Below are 21,979 nucleotides of genomic sequence, written 5' to 3' on the forward strand. Positions count from 1 at the left end.
GCAAATACTAAAAACACTACAAATTATTTTGTAGTATAAGTATGTCCCATGCAATATTTGGAATATATTTACACTACAATATTATTAACTACTGATCAGAAATTCAAATTTAAGTGGCAACCTGGATTTTATCTGGCAACAGTGTCATTTGAACTCGGGAACCTCCAGAGTATCTGGAAGGGTCTTAGGTAGGTCAGACATGCAGATGTTTGGGGTGATGACCAGAGGACAAGAATTGTTACAGGAAGCAGAAGTAAATTGTCTCTCAAATAACAAAAGCACAAAATCCTCTGAGAGATGAGGGGAAAAAAAAAGCCATTCTGGAGTCTCTTGCCACTTTATCCATAACACTGTTCCCTGAGACAGAAGGAGTAAGGCAGTGCCTTTTCTTTCCCTTGGGACTTCTGGGCAAGGATCTGCATTTTGTAGTTAAGGGGTGGCTTCAGTACCAAAGAGCAGCTGGCAGGCGATGAGATTGTTACAGTGAGGAATGGACACTGGGAAAGGGTTGTGTGTGGGGTGGAGTGATGAAAATGGGAAAAGACCTAAAGACACAGTGATATGCTATAGGCACAGGGCAGACCTTCAAACTACACTTACTGCACGAATGTAAACACACACATAAATATGCCCATGAATGATGTTTTTTAAAAATATTTTTTTCATTTCTTATATCAGACTTATTTAATTTATTAATCCCATTTGTGGCTTTATAGAATTTCCTAGTGAGCAAGAATGCACATTCATTATCTGTGCTTTGAGATAGCCAGCCAGGGCAAAGTTGCTGAGCTCCCTGCAGAGATGGTGTAATATCTACAAGCATCTCTTTCCCTAAGCCTGACATCTCCATTTGCATTGGTCAAGAATGAATTCTGATGTTTAATTTCTAATGTTTTTTCACAAGTTACTACTTCAACCCCGTATCTCTAGTTAGTGGGATTTTAACTCAGGTTTGAAGACCTATTAATTCTCAAGCCTGCAAAAGTTCTAGGCTGAATAATTACTGACATTTGATGCACCTAGAACAAAAATCGAATAAAACAATATTCTGGCACAGGATTTTCCTTCTAATTTATTCATCATTATTTATCTTGATTCCAGATTTGATGATCCTGTAGAACTCCTCTGTATTGGAGTTGGGTGAAATTCAATCATAAAGTTAAGCCTTGTTAAGATGGAGGCGATTTTCTTCTTGGACCCAAATGTTATATATATATATATATATATATATATATATATATATATATATACACACACACACACACACACTGTTGTACATAACTCATGGTTACATTACTATATGCCGGTTCCAGTGCCACGGAGACCAGTTAAGCTCTTCTATGCTTTTCTGCCTAAAATCTACTGATGAAAATACAGTTTAATGCCATAAACCTAAATTCAGTTTAGAGGGAAAAGGAGGTGCTCCGTACATATGACAGAAGGCTTATAAAATAAGTAAATATGCTTTCTTTTATAGTGAAAGAAAACTCATAAAATGTTCAATTTACTGGATCATCCATTTCTTCCTTCTTATTTTCTCACAGTGATATTTCAGGTCTTTTGGGATAGTCACTTTGTGGATATGTTGGAATTACAAAAGCATTCCACCTGTGTGATGCCCAGCAATCAGTGTGTGATTCATCTAGCGGTTCACATCCCTAAAGGTCAGAGCCTGATTATGGAGAGTAGGAGTTGGTTGGCATGGCTTTGCTGGCTCCTAGGATGCTGTGTGGGGATCTGGGGAAGACCTGTCTCCTGTGCTGTCCCTCTTGGTCCTGTAGTTGTAATTTCCTCTGTTGAAACCAGAGATGGTAATGGAGAGAAAAGGGAGCGCATCAATGTGGCCAGAAGCTGGGGAAAGAGGCAGGCAGGGAAGCAAAGCCATTGCTTTGTAGGGCGTGGGTGCTATTTTGTTACTGGTGCCTATGTGTGATTATAGCAAGCGTACAATGGGCAGTCTTACAGGACAGTCGTGCTGTATCCCGCGTGAAGGGGCCAGGCTTCTGGTGGCACGGCATCACCTGGGACCCTGGGGGACAGCCGCTCTACTCACCCGTGCTGCTCTGAATGGTCCTCACGGTGGTGGTGGTGCGCGGCGGGGAGGAGGACCTCAGCGACACGCACTCGTCGTCCTGGGAGCAGCCCTTCTCTATGGCCCGCACGTAGCTGTGGCTCCGCATGCGGAAGCAGCCGGGCATGGGCAAGTCCAGGGCTTCCACCGCCTGCGACTCCAGCTCGCTGAACACCGATTCGCACACAGACTCGAATTGCCCGTTCACTTCCATCTCGCTCACCTGCGGACAGAGGCAGGACGCCGTCACACCGCGCGCTCCTCCGCCTGGTGGAGAAGCAACCTCTCCTTTCAAGCATCTCCAAACCTCAGTCCCCCAGAAGGAAGCAACATTAGATGACATTAAACTCCAATGCATTTTCTTTCCTCTACATTACAGACTGTAATTGAATGACGTCTAGTTTATAGTTCCCAAACAGTCGATTGAATTCTAAAGAAAAAGAGCTTTGTTTTTAGTACGCAAGAAGTGTGGGGCTGGGAAGTCTTACTTCAGTGCATGCCCAGGTGCTAATTCTTATTTATAAACACAAACCTAGGGAACAATTTTATAGGACCATGGTCAGAGTTCGTGTATTTCAATGGAACCGTTTTTAGCACAAACATTTTAGAAGCTAGTATTTTTATTGTGCCTTTGGAAGGGACTAGTTTGTCAAATAATTTCAGTGTCGACTGAAGTTTTATTTAGTGCAGAGTGTAAAAACAGGCCCTATATTTTCTGGGAAGATACTAATTTTTTACACAAAAGTAGACCAAACCTGGATATCTCAAAATCCTGAAAAGCCCTATCAAGATTTTCAAACTATCTACAGACTATCTAAAGATTTCACTCTTCTTTTAAAAAAGCTGGCATGGCCCACAAATTGTTAATAAATGCATTTAAAAAAATCTTCCAAATGAGGACTTCTCTTTTTTGAGGAACAAGTTATTATTTATTTATATATCTCTCTATGGAACTTACATTGGGTTTGAACACCACATAAATAGATAGATAGATAGATAGATAGATAGATAGATAGATAGACAAGCAAGCTAGACCAGGTGCTCCAATTTCTCACTTCTAGAGATATGAGAACATTCTTCATTGTTTTGTTACCTTTCAGAACTTCATATGTTTAATTTCCCTAATATTAAATTCATGAGTAATTGAGAATTTAACAGGGGCCAGCAGGGTGGCGCAGGTGGTTGGAGCGCCATGCTCCTAACGCCAAGGACTCAGGTTCGATTCCCACATGGGCCAGTGAGCTGTGCCCTCTACAGCTAAGATTGTGAACAAGCGCTCTCCCTGGAGCTCAGCTGCCCTGAGCAGACGGAGCTTGGTGTTGAGCTACTGTGGGCTGCTGTGTGCTGCTATGGGCTACTGTGTGCTGCCAGGAGCGGCTGGTGGCCAGCGTGAGCAGCCGGCAGCCTGTGAGAGCTGCGGTGAGTGGCCAACGGCGACTGGAGACCTACTAATACCAGCATGGGCCACAGAGCTGTGTCCTACATAACTAGACTGAAAAACAACGGCTTAAACTGGAGTGGGGGGCAGGGGTGGGGAGGCAGGGGAAAAAAAAGAAAAGAAAAGAAACTGTTCTAAAAAAAAATTGAGAATTTAACAGATCAAATTACCATTAAGCTCAGACCACATACTGAAAACTGTTACAATTTTTGACTGTCTCCTCATTTTGTGTTATCTGAAGATGCACTCTGATAATGGCTCAGCTCTTTAAACTTCAGATAAAAGTGACTAATTTCCTTAAGGCATATCAAGTGGAAAAGAGACATGGATTTCTCAATAGTCATTCTTTGTAGTTTAAAATAGAATTTTCACATACTTTAATCTACTCTGATATAATCCCTGAATATTTTCAAGGCTAATAATTACATATATCCATATCAAAAATTACATATATTATCTATATCCTTGTTTTTCAGACATTACTTGGAGATGTTTTTAGAGGTAAAGGGACACAATATTTGCAACTAATTGTTGGGGTGGGAGGGAGCAAATGAACCAAAGTCTTAATAATCAATGAATATGAGTCTGGGTGAAAGATGTACAGGAGTTCTTTGTATTTTACATGCAACTCTTTTGTAAGTTTGAATCATAAAATGAAGGAATGCTCTAGGTCAAAAGGCACAGCTAAACTGAGGTATTATTACTAAGCACAATAACTGTCTAAATACATTTAATTTTAAAATAATGTCAACATTCAACATGTTATCAGGCAAACTATGTCTGTGGGCTTCTAGTTTATCATTCCAGATGAAGATATTTAAGATTTGAACTGAAAATAAATTAAGACATAAATAAGATAATTTGGAAATGATATGTGAAAAATATGTGACTTTCTAAAACTTTTTTCTTCTCAAGCCTTAGTTTAAATAGCCCCCATTTTTATTAGATATATATGTAGTAAAAACAGAAAAGGAATAGCCATAAAGAAAGATGTTCAATTTTTCTTTATCATCAAAGCACAATCTGTTTTTAGGGATATTTTATTTCTGTGAGGTATGAATGGCGGAAACAAACAAACAATTTAGTTATTCCAGACCAATTTCTTAGCTTACAATATTTTACTTTGATCTTTCTACGAGACTTTGATAAATAATATACATGTCAGGTTTAAAAGGGAGTAAGATATAATGCACTTAAATTCTCTACTATTAAAGCTGCTACTAATATCTATAAGAGAATATTACCAACATCGTAAAGACCAACCAGTTTTTGAAAAGTTTTGGGTATATAGTAGTATTGCTTTGAAGAAGAAGCTATTCTCCTTCAAATAATGACAATGTTGGGTCTGCTACTGAAAGTTTGAAATTATCCTTAAAGATACTGAGTTACCTGAAAACTGAATATGGAAGAAGAAAAATGCTGTATTATCAGGAATCTATTTAGGATGGCTATTCTTCCTATATTTTACTTAAGGCAAAATAATTACGCCATTGAATTGCAGAGCTTGATCCACCATAGTATCAAGGCCCACATGTGCTTCTTCAATGATTTGTTGATATCTTCGTAAGCTGTCACTAGGAAGTGATATTATTAGGAAGTGATATATCTTGTTTCAACAAAGGTCATATCTGTGACACAAGGACTAAAAGCAGGCAGCTGCATGGGCACAATGTGTTGGTGGGGGAAGTGACATGTTCTCTTGTTTTAAACATGTAAAGTTATAAAAGCAATGAATGCATGTAAATATTTTTCCAACAAAAATTTTTAACCCCCCCCGATGTATTCTGCTTGTTTGACAGTGGGACTTAGAGATGATTTTACAATTCCAGAAGATATGTGACCATGAGGTTGTCCAAAATAAAGGTAAGCTTAAAAAAAAGTTTTAAATATTATGTTGTTTATTGTGAAAAAAGTAGGGATAAAACAAGTCCAAATTTCACCAAATGAGGCACCAACTATTTCCCTAAGAGTTGGTTTGTGAGTATCACTTGACAGCATTAGCTAGCACAAAGAGGTATGCATGCTTCTGAAAATATCTTTAAAGTAAGGAAGTGTACAGTGAGCAAAATTGTTGAAATTCCATTTGCCTGACTCCCACCCTGCCCTGTTCCTGGAATCTCACTGTGGTCCCTGACTTTGCTCTTCAAGAATCCATGTAGAGCAGGGTGCTCTATTTTGAAGTTAGGGAAAAAATGAGAGCAACGGTCCTATTTTAGGGTTTCACTCTCACAAATTAGAGATGTTGCAGTGCTTAGCCTATAATTTCATCATTTTTTCCTGAAATGCATTATTTGTCTCATCTATAATACCACCACATTATACTATCACCACATTATACCACCATCGCCACCACCACCACTACCACCACCACCACCACCACCATCACCACCATCAGCTACAGCCCCACCAGTAGCATTAACTCACCTTGATGATCATAGTGTCTTCCAAACTAGCTTCTGTGCCTCTAGCCTCTCATCATCTCCAATCTTTCCTCATTTTTCTGCCAGATTAATTAGTTTATATCAAAGTTCTGATCATATCTCTTGCCTGCTTAAAAGCTGAAGTTTTAATTAATCTTTAATCAATCCCATTCCTAATGAATAAAGTCCAGTCCACTGGGCCTGGTATGTAAGACCATTTGTATAAAAATGTCCCTAGAACAAAATTCAAAATAGATTTACCATTGCTGCCGCTATAAGCATTCTAAGTGCCAACCCAACTATAGCATCCACTAGTCCTTGTATATGCTTAGGCTAGCATTTTCCAAAGTTAAACTCAAATACTACTTTATTAGAATCACTTGGAATATTTGTTAAAATGCATATCCCTAGACCCCATGCCTAGAAACTCTCTCTTTAGAATCTGGGTTCTTAATATCTTTTTCTTCTTCACTTCAGGATCTTGTTGACAACCTCATGACCACAATTTCTCATTTAATATCTGGTTACTTACATATCTTACAGAGTATTTGTAAGGACTAATATCTTAAAAATATAAAGCAGTTGGCACAGGATCTGACCCAGTCAAGGTGGATTTTATGGTTAATTCTTGCCCCACCTACCTCAGAGCGTTTTTGTGGTGTTCAAGTAAATAATGTTCATGATAGCAGTTTTGTGGTTTTTTGTATGCTCTCCATTAGACTGTAAACTTTTGGGCGGGGGGGGGCAGGAGTTCTGTATTATTCATCACTGAATAACTTGCATAATCTGGCCCAGTGTTTTGCTCAATAAATATTAGCTGAATTAATAGTATAGCACTTATTTTTAAAATTGTTGTATAGAGTTCCTAAACATCATTAAAAAGTACCTTCTTTTTTTTCCCCCAGAGGAAGCCTCTGAGACACCTTCTGCTTCTCTGCTGGCCTCCGAAAGCTGCAGGGTCAGGTCCTCCAAGAGTCCCAGGTTCTCTCTGACTCTGAATTAGGCAGCACACCCCTCTCCCACACCCTCTGAGACTTTGATGGGAGAGACTGGGAAAACTTTAGCTGAATAAGTCACCTTTATTGAGTCTTAATCCCCAGTCCTGTGTACCAGATCTTAGAAGAGGGCTTCTGTCTCATAACTAAGAAACAATATTCACCTAGGAACCAGTTGAGGTAAGTAGATCATATCTCGTTTCCTATGCCTGGGTCCCTGACTTGATGACCTGCTTAATACTTATTCTTTTATGATTAGACACTACTTCGATTTTGCCAGTGATGTCTACCCTGCCCTTCTATCCTTCAAGCATTTTTACAACTAAAGCCTCATCCATTAACTTCTTATTGACAAATTTGCTGGTGCTGATTGGTTGCTAATAAATTTCCAAGGACTCTCCTGAGGTGTTTTATTAGTCTTCAGACCCCTCCCCTGCTGGTAGATGGTTGATATCAGATGCTTGCTGGGGCTGAACACAAGTAGCATTAGACTGGACTTCCTACCTGATTCAGCAGTGGTCTACTGGGTGTGATGGCCTTTTCACTTCATGCCCTGTCAGTGTCCACTACCCCTTGTGCAATTCATAACTTGCAGCCACAATGCTCACCTGGCTGATGGTGCTCATGGCTCGCATGTAGCTCTCATTCCTGGAGCGGAACTTTGGTGATGTGAGCAGGCCTGCAGGGTCAAGGCTGTCCAGGCTTCTGTTGATGGAGACCTCACTTACGGCCCTCAGGTAACTATGACTCCGGATCTGGAGTTTGGGGGAGTGTTCATTGGAAATCCTGGAAGAGAACAAAGGAAGAGGTGCATTTAGTCACATTCTAAAATGTAGGTAGGAATCAGATGTGGCAGCACTATTATGGATGTGGCACCCTAAATTCTGTGGCAAATAATATAAATAAATAACTTCCTATGATTGCTAAACTCCCCCATGGTGTCTCAGAAGAAAACTTTCGACAGGAAATCATCAAGTCCGGCTGAGATTAGAGAGCAATTAAAATTCTCTTAGACCATGAAATAATTTCCCCATTCACATTTTCCTAGGCATCTTGGGAAGGAAGATAATAACTGTGGCTGCCCTGCCCTAGAATTCTGTCCTGTATAATTTGTAAGTTTTTCCTTTGTGCCCATTTCTTTTCTGTGCCATCACCAAATATAAATTTTAATTTAAAAATCTCATTCAAAATGGTAAAACATTATAAAATAAGTAGAAACCACAAAAAAGAATGCACCGGAATTTTATGAAGAAAACTAAAACTTTATGGCAGGCAATAAACAAGGCCTAAATAATTATAGAGGAAAACAATTTTCCTGGATGGAAATACTCAATATTGTAATAAAACTTAAATTTCTCCTACATTAACCTATACATTTAATGCAATTGTAATAAAAATTCCCACAGAATTTTTTATTGGAATGTAACAAACTCAAAAAGTTTATATGAGGTTTGTAGCACCATTATTCATAAAAGCCAAAAGGTGGAAACAACCCAAATGTATATCAACGGATACATAGATAAGTAAAATGTATTCTTTGGTCATAAAAAAAATGAAGTATTGATACATGCTACAATGTGGATGACCTTTGAACACATCATACTAAGTGAAAGAAGGCATTCACAAAAGACCATAAGTTATAGGATTCCAGAATATGCAAATCTATAAAAACAGAAAGTAGATTAGTGGTTGCCTAGAGCTGGGGCAGGGCAGTAAAACAGCAGGAAGATGTCAGGATTGGGTGGTGATATCTAAAATGTATGGAGTTTCTCTTTGGGGTAATAAAAATGTGTAAAATTGATGCGGTGATGACTGCACAACTCTGTGAATATACTAAAAACAATTGAATGAATATTTCAAATGAGTAAATTGTATGGTATGTTCATTACATCTCAATAATGCTGCTATAAAATTATATGAGGCCTCAAAATAATCAGATTTCTTTATGAAGGGAGTTTAGAGAGTAGATTATAGTGTGCAAAACTAGAGAAGGAAAACCAGCCACGGTAGTCGCAATATTGCAATAATTTCAACAACAAGTGATAGGACTGAGTTAAGTATCAGTGGAACTTGGAGAGAGAGATTTGAGATTCTGCATGAAAATTAAATATAGAAGATGAGTGAGAGGAGGGGTTCTAAGAACAGCCAGAACATTAACTAAAAAAATAAAGAGAAATGCCCTGTCAGGTCTCAAATATGCTTTATAGCTATAATGATGAAAACTGTGTGGTGTAAATGAGGGAATAGATAAATCAGTGAAATAAAATAAGGTCTCCAGAAATAGAACTGGATATGTATTTGAATTTAGTATATTGCAAAGATGGCAGTTCAAAAAAGCAAAGAAGTGATTATTTAATAATGGTGTTAGATGAGGTTCATCAATTTGGGGGAAAATGGATTTCTACTTTTCATGTAGATTAAAAATAAAAAAATATTTACAAATGTAAAGACGTCTAATATGCTATAGAAGAATATATTTTTTAATCTTAATTCCTATACCTAAAAATTAAAACAGAAATTTACTGGAATTTTATGAAAAAACAAAAAACAACTATTAAACCTTATTGAAGGCAATAAAAAAGGACTGAAAAATGCGAAGGAAAATAAGGGAGAAAGAAATGAACCTAAAAGCCATTTGAAAAAAAGTTTGACAAGTAGAGTTGCATAAAAATTAATAAATGTTATTCAACAAAAGACACTGTAAACAAAGTTAAGAAAAGTAGTCATGAAGTAGGCAACATATTTGCAACACTGTACAACATAACAAAAAGGGTTCACATCCATAATATTCAAAATGGGCTTAAAAATGAGTAGAAGAAAATGCAACCAAGTCAATAAAAACGGGCTAAGGAAGATAGACACATAAATTCACAGCAACATAAATGTATATGCCACCGTACATATGAAAAGATGTTCAGTCTCACTAGTAATTAGAGAAATGTTGATTAAAAAAATAAGATACCATTTGCACGTCAGATTCATGCACATCCATGTCCACATCCTCAGATGGTGAAGATACTCTCCACATTCCAAACGTCCTCTTATCAATGTATAAGATTGTACCCACTCTTGAGGCTTGTAAGGAATTACTTAAATATAAAAGTCAAAAAAGACTCAATAATACTAAACCCTGACATTTGGATTAGCAGCCACCTTTTGCAATTACCCTGGAGGAGGGACCAAATCAAAACAGATCTAGAATTTAACATAAAAAATAAACCTGCTACGTATTTTACCTGCTACGTAATAATTCGAGAAATACTTCCTATGGTACCTTCAAATAGCTGCCAAACATGAAAATAACTCTGCCAGGTCAAGCAAATATTTTCCATGTGTTATGTACTATTATGGTGATTCACAATGGGTCATTGTAAATGTCCATGCCAAAATCCCAATCAAAAAACCAAATAAACTGAAGAATTCATTTCCCCTTTATGGTCTCCTTTAGGAAAAGAGAGCCCTAGCTAGAAGCTTTTATTATTACCTAAAATTCGCTTCCCTTTAGAACTTGAGAGGTAGATGACAAATGCGTTTCTTGGGCTATTTTGCAACCTGACCCCGAGCAGTGATATTGCCATCATAAACAATGAGCTGTTCCAAATGGGTATCAGGGCAGCAATGGGGGTGGCTATTTAATAAATGGTGTATATTCAAAAGAGGAAGTGAAAGTCCAGTGCTTTGAAAAATGAGAGTCTGTTGGCTGAGATGGGGAAATGAAGCATCATTGCAACAAATATTCACCCCGGGCACTTGTGAAATAAGGCAGAATACCTTATGAAATAAAGCATCATTCCAAAATTTCAAAGTGAAAAGTCATTTGGAAAGGATCAAATAGTTTTATTTTGGTGAGTCATTCCTGATAAAACAACACATACTTTACTAATACACTAAATATAAAGAAATGAACTCTTTTATCTTGTTCACTTAGAGAGCAGAACCCACAACTATCAATATAAAGGGTACAGTATGCATATGGACTCCTGATGTGGAAACACTCATTAAAAAAACACCAAAAATAGTGCATTGATTATGTTCACCTGAAAAGGAAGTTGACTTGCTTAGAGGAAAGGGAGTGTACATATTCAGAAATATTAGCTCCCATGTTAGATGGTTTTTGATGTTGGCCTATTCAAATGGCATTCATCTTTTCCCACTTTTTTCCCTAAATAACTTATGCTAAGTTAATCTTTCAAGGCTTGTCAGAACTGAACTGAGATTTTGGTCTGATGGAATCCCATTTGTTATCATATACTTTAACTGCATCCACAGACAAGATGGCCTCAGGTGGCTGTAAGGCAGCTATCCAAACAAGCTTGGTCCGTGTATGAGTAAGGTTACCAATGCAGAGAAGAGAAAAATGCAGTAATACTCAGACCACAAAATTTTAAACCAAAGTCCCAATAGTGAAAATGACTAAGTTTGTGATATATTACTAAATAAATATATTACTAAAAATGTAAGTTCGTAAGATAAATTTACTAAGAAAAATCTTTTTTATAATTAAAAACATTGAGGTAAAATTGCCATAACATTAATTTTAGGTATACAACATAATGATTCGATATTTATATATATTGTGAAATGATCACCACTATAAATCTAGTTAACATTCATCACCACATAGTTACAATTTTTTTCTTGTGATGAAAACTTTTAAGCTTTATTCTTTTAGCAACTTTCAAATATACAATACAGTATTATTTGCTATAGCCACTATGCTATACATTACATCCCCTTACTTATTTTACAACTGGAAGTTTGTACCTTTTGACCACCTTCACCTATTTTGCTCACCCTCACTCCCACTTCCGGCAACTGCCAACCTATTTCCTGTTATCTATGAGTTCAATTTTTATTTTTTCAGATTCCAAGTATAAGTGAGATCATATGTTTTTTGTCTGAGAATAGATCTTATGCAGAGTCACCACAACACACACACAAAAGGTAACTGTGAAGTGATGGATGTTTTAATTAACTTGGTCATTGTATATTTTATATACAATTTTTTTGGTCAATGGCTTCTACTAACTTTATGTTGACAACTCACAAATGTATCTGTAACCCATAGCTTTTTGTTAAACTTTCAGTTAAGTACTGTACATTTCTACCTTGATGTTCCCCACGTATTGAAAAATCATCATGACCCCTAAATGAACACATTATCTTATCCCTCAGATTTGCTTTTCTGTTGTTCCATGTTGAGATGAATGGCACTGAAATTTATCCCATAACCAAACCAAATATGGAGGTGTTTAGCCTATCTCCTTTAACTCTCCAAATCCAGGTGATGATTAATTTTCTCAGTTTTACTACCTGTGTACATTTCAAATTACTTTCCTCCTCATCTTCCTCGACACTTCTTGCTCCATTACTTCCCTAGTTCAGGCTTCATTCTTATCCTGCTAAACCAGGCTCCCTGCCACTAGTCTCACACCCTTAAACGCATCTCTCTTCTTCTGCTAGTGATAGGACACGCTCTGCTTAAATTCCTGTTGTGAATCCTCTTCACCCATAGGAAAGAGTCTAATCTCTCTACTTACTTTTCTAGTATCATCTTTTGCTACTTCTTCATATATACTATGCATATGTTCTCACACTTCTTTATCTTTGCACATGAGGTTTCTTTTGCTTGGAATACACTCCTTCCTCCATTTTCCACCCACAAAGCTTACTTCAGCTCATTTAGGTCACTAGGTGTTAGAGCATCTATTTTAGGTCAGTTCTCTTTAGAAGAGCTCCTTTGTTCTCCCGGGACTAAACAAAGTACTTCTCCATCTGTATTTCTATAGTGTCTTTATATTTATTTGTTAAACACTTTCATCATTGTTGTAATTTTCTTTGTTTACATGTCTGCGTACTCCTTAGATTATTGAGCTCTTAGAAGGAGAATCAATGTTTCATTCATTTTGTTAAACAGTGGTACATTGGCACTACATTTCTTTAAATGACTAATAACAATAACTAACACTTACATGAGTGCTTCCTTTATGCTAGGCACTGCACATGAATCATCTCATGAACTAGATGAACGGTTAGATACATAAATGAATGAGAGAGCAATTAAACTGATCATTACTCTAGACCTGGAGTTTTAAAAATTCTTTTTTCTTATTTACAGTTAAAGACCCTATAAAGTCTTTTAAAAACACTTTGTTGTGATATAATTCACATACCATAAAATTTACCCTTTAAAAGTGTACAAATCAGTGGTTTTTAGTATCTAATTTTAGAATATTTTCATTATCCACCCTCACTCCACCCCCTCCAATTTCTGTATCCTCTCCATTTCTTCGCACCCCTAACCCTTGCCTTCTGACTCTGTGCCTTACCTGTTCAAAACATTTCATATATATGGAATCATACAATCTGTGGCCTTTTGCCAATGGTTTCTCTTACTTAGCATGATATTTTCAAAGTTCATCCATGATGTAGCATGTATTAAATACTTCATTCCTTTATTCCTTTTTATGGCTGAATAATGTTCCATTGTATAGAGTTTTACCACAATTTATTTGTCCATTCATCAGCTGATGGACATTTGGTCTGTTACCACTTTTTGACTAATATGAATTATACTGTTATGAACAATCATGCACAATTTTGTGTGTTGGCATGTCTTCAATTCTCTTGGCCATAAATGTTTTATAGTAAAATATTATTCAAGATAAAAGAGCAAAAAACTTTACATATGGGGTGGGACTTCCAGAAAAGCAGAATGAGGACTTTAATGAGTGTAATTCTACACAAAAGCAATTGCAAAAACAGTGGCAAAACTATTAAAACCAACCATTTCATAACTGGAAACCAAAGGCAGAGAACAAACTGAAAATTATTCAATGAATAAAAACTAGTACATGTAGATAAAAACAGTGGGGTCTGTGGTGATTTAACTTGGAGATACCCCCATTCCCTTCTCTCCAGCTTCATAGTGGCTATGAACAGATGGCAGCCTTGACACCAACACAGGGGATGCATCTCTTGGAGCTCTGTTGAAAGCACTATCTTCAGAGCACAGTAACATTCTTACTGGTCTCACAGCTCCCTATACAGCACTATTCCTGGAGTGTTGATGCTATTTGATCTGACTGGGAACTCAGTTCTATGGAAAAAAACCCTATCCCCAGGTTGTTAACAGAAAGAGTAGCAATCGGTTGAAGTTGTTAATGTCACAGCTACTTTAGTCTATAATTTCAGCTGGAGCAAATAGGAATCTGACCCAAAATTTAAAAGAGAGACCTGAAGAACTTGATGGCCATAAGGGATATCAGAAAGTTTTGATATATTGTTGAGGATCTAGGAGGCTCCATGTGTGTGCACATGGCTGTGTGCAGATTGAAGAAAGACCTGGGAAAAGAAAGGGCCTTGGTCACTCACCTGTGGCTGACCTTGGAGCGCTGCACAAGCAGGAGGTGAAAACTAAGGCTGATTTGTAAACTACTTTAACTTTGAAAGTATTCCTTCATACACAGATGCTATTGGCAAAAAAATACTTAAGGAAATATTCTGACCGATCATTGGCTAATCACTAAATTATGGTGACTCAGGGTGAATCCAAGGAAGACATGTTTAAAAATGAAAGTAAGAATTAAAAAGAAAAAAGAAAGCGGAAAAGTCAGTGGCAGGAAATACAGACTCTAAAGAACTAGGCCAGGAAAGTTGCTAAGGAATAAGCAACAGATGAGTAAAACAAACAAAATCAACAACAAAAAGAAACTTGGGTAGAGGGGAAAGAAAAGATGGAAGAGGGATATCTGTAGATAAAGAAACTCAAAATACACATCAAATTAAAGAAATAGGAAACATGAAGTGTGGTGTCTAGAGGTCCACACTTGGATGATAAAACCATAAAGAAATGCGGAGGAATGATTATCATAAAAGTCAGGATAGTGGCTACTTTTTAGGAGTGGAAGACAATTGCGATTGGCCAGGGGTAGCTGGCAAAGTTCCACTTCTTGATCTGGGTAGTAGTTTCAAGGGTATTTGCTTTATAATAATTCATCGTCATATATTTTTTATATGATTTTTCTACATCTGTGTTTTATTTTTCAATTATAAAGGTTTAAATAAAAAAAAAAGGAGGATATCTGATTCAAGAGTTGCTACAATATATACCTAAAGTGTGCAATTTTCAGCAAAAAATTAATTTCAAAACTTTATAAATATAGTGACGTAATTTATGTGACAATAATAGCACAAAGGAGGGGGTAGTGAAGGGAGCTATACTGGAGCAAAGATCCTACCCATTACTGAAATTAAATTAATATTAACCTGAATTAGTTTATTTTAGGATCCATATTGTAATCCCCAGAGTAACTACTAAGAAAATAATTTAAACATATATAGTAAAAAAAGCCAACAAAGACATTTAAATAGTACACTAGAGAAAAAATATGTAACACAAAAAGCAATAATGGAGGAACAGAGGGACAAGAGACATAAGACATACAGAAAACAAATATAGCAAAATGACAAATCGAAATCCTACCATAGAAATAATTATATTAAGTGTAATTGGATTAAACACCCCAATCAAAAGGCAGAGATTGTTGGACTGAATAAAAAAACAGGTTCCAACTATGTACTGTTGATAAGAGACATACTTTAGATTAAAAAACACAAATAGGTTGAAAGTAAAAGGATGGCAAACTAAAAGAGAACTGGAGTGGTTAAACTAATATCGATCAAATATACATAAAGACAAAAAAATGTTACTGGAGACATGAGGGATATTTTATAATGACAAAAGAATGAATCCATTAAGAAAAATGCTAAAATTACAAACACATATGCATTTCACAATGGAGCCCCAAAATACATGGAAAAACAAAACAAAACAAAAAAACAAACTAACAGAACTAAAGGGAGAAATGAATAATTCAATAATAATAGTTGGGAACTTCAATATTCCACTTTCAATAATGGATAACACAATTATACAGAAAATCAGCAAGTACATAAAAGACTTGAACAACACTATCCACCAACCAGGCCTAACATCTATAGAGCATTCTACTGAACAAAATCAGAATACACATTGTTTTCAGGTGCATGTGGGACATTCTCTATGATAGAGCACATACTAGGCCACAGAACAAGTCTGAATAAATTAAAAAGCACTGAAATTATACAAAGTATGTTCTCTAATCACAATAGAACTAAATTAGAAAACAATAACAAAAGGAAATTTTAAAAGGCCAAAACTATTTGGAAATTAAACAACACATTTCTAAAAACCCATGTGTCAAAGAAGAAGTCACAAGGGAAATTAGAAAGTATTTTGACATAAATGAAGATAAAAATCCAATATATCAAAATGTATGGAATGCAGCTAAAGCAGTGGTTAGAAGGAAATCAATAGGTATAAATGACAATGTTAGAAAAAAAGAAATGATCGCTAGTCAATAATCTAAGCTTTCACTTTAACAATGATAAAAAGAATGCTAAATGTACTGCAAGCAGAAAGAAAAATATAATAGCTATCAGACTGAAAATAATAAATCGGGTTCAGCGTGGGGTAGAACGGAATTGAGGGGGAAATCTTGGGGATTCATTTGATGCTGCACCTTTTTATTTGCTCCATCAACTTTGCTCTGTAGAAAAAGACTGAGTTGGGTGGGGATTGCTGACTATTCAATTGGGCAGACTATCAAAGAGCCACAGGATCCACAATGTGGAAAGCCATATGCTAGAAGCTGGGATAATACAGTTTTAGTTATAAAGTGTGCCTTGTCCAAAATGAAGGTGCAGCTCTTCATCAGGCATAATGTTATCAACATAAAATTCAGTTCTTGCAGTGTGCCAAATATGTTTATCCATCGTATTTAGACTCTTCTGATATTTGGAATTCAAATGTTCTTTGCACAGATTCTCTAGACCATGCAACATTAGGTTTAAAACAATATAAAACAGGGGCTTATGAGAATAGAAGCTTAGAGGTACAGGGCAGGGCCCAGGATGGCAGATATCCGGGATGCTGGGGTGTACAGGGCCAAGCCGGCTCTCATCAGAGACCTATGGAAGTGTGTTGTAATGGCCTGCTGTTCAGTCTCCCCCATAAAACTGTGGGCTTCTGAGTGCAGTGACCACCTCTGGGATCATGGGAATATATGGAATCCATCACTGTATTCCCAAAGCTCAGCACAGTGGCTGGCATATGTTAGGCCTCCTTAAATATTTGCTGAATAAATGTGACAGGGGAAGAGATTTAGAGTCTGAAGTTCCTTAACACATTGTGACAAGAGGCCCAGTAAGACCTTCATGAGGATCTGAAGAGAATCGGCACCACAGAAGGCAAAGAAGTGGGGGGTGGTGTAGGGCAGACAGAGACCGGGCAGTGGCTCAGGAGGTCATGAGGAATGACCCGCTGGGTTCCGTTCCTGGGTGACAGAAAGCAGGGTGGTGATGATATTCTGATTGTGTCATGCCCAGGAGAATATGTTTCTCTCTTTGGGAGCAATGAGGAAAGAACCTTTCTTAATACTTAAATGTGCCCAGCAGAGTTTTATTGCTGGCTGTCTGAGGATACGGCACTTACTACTTCAAGAATTGTTTCCAAAGAACCCAGCAGGAATTTTGGGGCTATGGCCTGCTTTTATCATCCCAGGAGGTCCGTGCGAGTACATGGTGCCTATACACTTAAGCAAATCACCACACAGAACTGAACTGAACAGAGTGGTGAGGCTCCTCCTCTCTCTTTCTTCTGCTCCATGGTTACCAGTTTTATAAAAACAATTCTTACGTATTACCTCAAAATGATTCCTACAATTATCTTCACTTTAGTTTGCTTAGGACAAAATTAATCACTAAATCAATTAAAATAATTCAGAGAGAAATGTGATTTGCTGTGGGAGGTGATTGATTTTTAACACAAGTAGTTTCACAGTGGGGAGCTTGCTCTGCTGATCTTGGCTCTGCATTCAGTGAACCTGACTTTGAGTTTTGGCTGGCTCCATGGTACTGGGCAAGTCACCTCTTCCTCTTCCTTACAATAGAGATAACAATACCCACCTTATAGAGCTGTGAGAGTTTTTTCCATAATAAGCATTGCTCTTTCTCTCACTGTGGCAAAATACGCATAACATAAAATCCACCATTCCAATCATTTCTAAGCGTACAGTTTTTCAATGGCTAAACACATCCACGTTTGTGTAACCATCACCATCATCCATTCACAGAACTTTTTCATGATCTCAAACTGAAACTCTGTACACATTAAACATTAACTCCCTATTTCGTCCTCTCCCTAGGTCCTGGCAACCATCATTCTACTTTCTGTCTGTTTGAATTTGAAAACTTTAGTTACCTCATATAAGTGGAATTCTACAGTATTTGTCTGGTTTGTTTCAGTTAGCATAATGTCTCCAAGGTTCATCCATGCTGCAGTATGGGTCAGAATTTCCTTCTTTTAAGACTAAATAATATTCCATTTTATCCATATACCACATTTTGTTTATCCAGTCATCCATTAATGGACACTTGACTGCTTCCACCTTTTGGCTGTTGTGAATGATGCTGCTATGAACATGAGTATACAAATATCTGTTCGAGTCCCTGCTTTCTTTTCTTTTTCTTTCTTTTTTTTTTTTTTTTAAAGATTTTATTGGTGAAGGGGAACAGGATTTTATTGGGGAACAGTGTGTACTTCCAGGACTTTTTTTCCAAGTCAAGTTGTTGTCCTTTCAATCTTAGTTGTGGAGGGTGCTGTTCAGCTTCAAGTTGTTGTCCTTTCAGTCTTAGTTGTGGAGGGCACAGCTCAGCTCCAGGTCCAGTTGTCGTTGCTAGTTGCAGGGGGCACAACCCACCATCCCTTTCGGGAGTCAAACCAGCAACCTTGTGGTTGAGAGCCCACTGGCCCATGTGAGAATCGAACCGGCAGCCTTTGGAGTTAGGAGCACAGGGCTCCAACCGCCTGAGCCACCAGGCCGGCCCCTGAGTCCCTGCTTTCTTTTTCTTTTTTTTTTTAAGGAGGGCGTACCTCACAGTGGGCCATGTGGGGATCGAACTGGCAACCTTGGTGCTAGCACCACGGTCTAACCAACTGAGCTAACCAGCCACCCCTTGAGGCCCTGCTTTCAATTCTTTTCAGTATATACCTAGAAGTAGGAATCTCTATTTAACAGAAGTACTTAATAAGATTTCCCATTTCATTTCTTAGCAATTAAGCTACTAACAAATTTGGGGACCAACATAATTAAAACAAACTGTCACTCCCCCCCCCCCCCGGAAAAATCCTACACGGTTGATCCTTGAACAACACAGAGTTAGAGGCACCAAACGCTATATGCAGCTAAAAATGTGCATATAACTTTTGACTCACCAAAAAATTAACCATAGTCAACCCTTCACATTCAATCTAAACTGCAGCTGGGAATCCAAGGTTGGGAATCTGCATTTGGGAATGCAAAAACACTGTTTTCTATCTGCAGTTGGTTGAATCTGCAGAGGAGAAACCCATGGATATGAAGGGCCAGCTATATTTATTGAAAAATGTCTGTGTATAAGTGGACCTGCGTAGTTCAAACTTGTGTCGTTCAAGGGTCAACTGTATATCACTTATGGTAAGTTTTAGGGACACTAAATAATATAGGACTATCTCAAGGACTATTACAGCTATGGCTGAAAACAAAAATGATACTTCTGTTTGGTGGAAAGTACAGTAATAAATCCAAGTAAAATTTTACTACTCCAGTAATTGCAAAACAGTAATATGTAATAATTAAAACTCGACACAGTATCATTGAGAATAAATTTTGTTGCCATGATTAAGACATCCAGGAAAATAATTCTAGAAACAGAGACTGCAGAAAGACTGATGACAGTAGTGTCAGTTTATGAGCCAGTAAGAAAAGAAATAATGTTATCACTAAGAAAGATGTGATGACAATTTAAATGGGCTAGTTAGTAAAGAGCCCACAATGATAATTCTTTGGAGGGGGTGGAAATAGTGACCTACATGTTGCTTTGAGCTGAAACAGAGTGTTTCTTTCCATTTAAAAAGTGTCAGGGCACAGCAGATGTACTTACACAGATGTAAGTTGACATTGACAAATTGCAGCATTTAAAGGCTGTGTAAAAGGATTTTGATAAATTTTTCACGAAGTGCTTCATATTCTTACTGTAGGAAGAAAAAAAGCAACTAAAGACAGACTCTTAATTCTTTCAATGTTGGTTTTCTTCTAATCCCTAATGTCAAATGCTCTGTGTCTATAGTCACTACTAGCATGCCAAAAGGTCACAAAAAGACATCTCTTCCATGCAATAGTCTCCAACTGTGAACACAGGTATTATGTCCAAGCTAAGCCTTTTCTTCTCTAGGTGACATGCTCCCTTTATCTAGTCCTTTTATTATAGTACAAGATTTCCAGGCTGTTCATTACCTTGATGACTCATCTCTAAAGAGTCCAATTTGTTATTTTCTCTTTGACAATAGAACATTCAAAACCAAACTCAGATTTTCAAATGTGGGCTGACAAGTACAGAATACAGAATGGCCATATTTGTCTGTTCTACAGAAAATCCTCCTGGGATGTGGCCTGAGAAAGTTTTGTATTGTTTGTTCTGTGATCACACTGTTAGCATCTGGTAAGACCCCTTTAGACAACTTTTAAATCTTCTTTGTACCAAATTGTGCTAATTCATTCCAATTTTTGGCCCTTTTGTTTCTGTTAACTTGAAACCAAAGGCTAATCTTATCATCCCCATGCAATATGAAATATATCAGCTATTCTTGCCAGTATATGTCACCAGCAAATGTAATAAGAAAAGCAAAATAACAAAACCCCAAATTAGTGAGTATTACAAGGTTCTATGCATTTAAGTGCTTTATCTACAATGTCCTATTTAAGTATCACAGCAACATTATGGATTATTATAATAATTACAAAGCATTATTATCTCTATTTTACAGATAAGTAAACTGAGGCTGGCAAGTTTGTAAACTCAGAATTGAAAGCTAGGTCTATCTAATATTTGTAGTCTTAAGCACCTTTTGCCCACCCCATAAACATGTCATCTATTTTCTTCCCATTCACTTGTAAAATTATTGAGTAGGATGAGAAAAATCAGTGATCATGTGAATTGGCTCAGTCTATCAATAATACTGTCTTTGCTTTAAGGCTGCTTAACATATGCCCCTATCACCCAATCCATGTTTCTCTGATTTTAATTTTTTCCTGCAAGCCTATTGTGATACACTGTTTTATATGCTATCCTAAATTACATTCCTCTGATATGTCTGTCTTAACCATTTAAAAAAGGAAAATATAGATAGTTCTATATATGTTTTGTTAATAAATCTATGCTGGCTCTCTATTTTCTAAACAATCACAAACCATCTGTTTAAAAATTCATTCTGGGGGCATCTGGTTGGCTCAGTTAGTTAGAGCACAGTGCTCATAACACCAACATCACTGGTTTGATTCCCACATGGGCCAGCGAGCTGCGTCCTCCACAACTAGAGTGAAAACAACGACTTAACTTGGGGCTGATGGGTCCTAGAAGGGCTGATGGGTCCTTTTTGGGGGGATTATTACTGTTCCCCAATAATCCCCAATAAAAAAATTAAAAAAAAATTCATTCTGGAATTTTCCAGGGATTCATATTAGATTAACTATTTGCAATTTTTAGAATCCTCTCTTTGGTAAAGAGAGATAATATTTACTTATTTACTTTTTTCCTGGTACTTTTTCCACAGTTCCTAAAATATTACCAACAGTGATTTTACAATCACACCTGAGTTCCTTTAGATGAAAACTAAATTTTCATGGCTTTATGTTTTTTCTTCTTATTTGTGGCAGTTACTCAGTTTTGGATATAAGTTGGGCTTACATATTCTTTATGTATGCCCAGTTCAATTAAGTTTTAACTCATGAGGCTATTACATGTTGGGGAATTACCTTGCAACGTAATGTAAATATGGCTCCTAGACATTTAGGGCCACTGCTAGCCTATGTAGTACTACTTTTGTACAAATTAGAAAAAAGTGCCCTTCTCCCCTCCAAAAAAATGTTTATATTATTATATTATGGTGTAACCTGAATAACTGATGGCAGATCCC

The 21,979-nt window shown here is 37.1% G+C and overlaps 1 protein-coding gene across 24 annotated transcripts in view; it reads right to left on the reverse strand.

The window, feature by feature from the left end:
* DLGAP1 (DLG associated protein 1) overlaps positions 1–21,979 on the reverse strand; it is an 860,924-nt gene that overhangs the window by 150,136 nt on the left and 688,809 nt on the right. For all 24 annotated transcript variants that reach the window (XM_019755703.2, XM_074340269.1, XM_019755707.2 and 21 more), the window contains 2 exons: positions 7,533–7,710; positions 2,054–2,294 (listed from right to left, as the gene is read on the reverse strand). In XM_019755703.2, the coding sequence (XP_019611262.1) occupies positions 2,054–2,294; positions 7,533–7,710 (419 nt within the window). The remainder of the gene's footprint in view (positions 1–2,053; positions 2,295–7,532; positions 7,711–21,979) is intronic.

This window comes from Rhinolophus sinicus, linkage group LG09, assembly GCF_036562045.2.
Source record: "Rhinolophus sinicus isolate RSC01 linkage group LG09, ASM3656204v1, whole genome shotgun sequence".
Classification (NCBI taxonomy): Eukaryota; Metazoa; Chordata; class Mammalia; order Chiroptera; family Rhinolophidae; genus Rhinolophus; species Rhinolophus sinicus.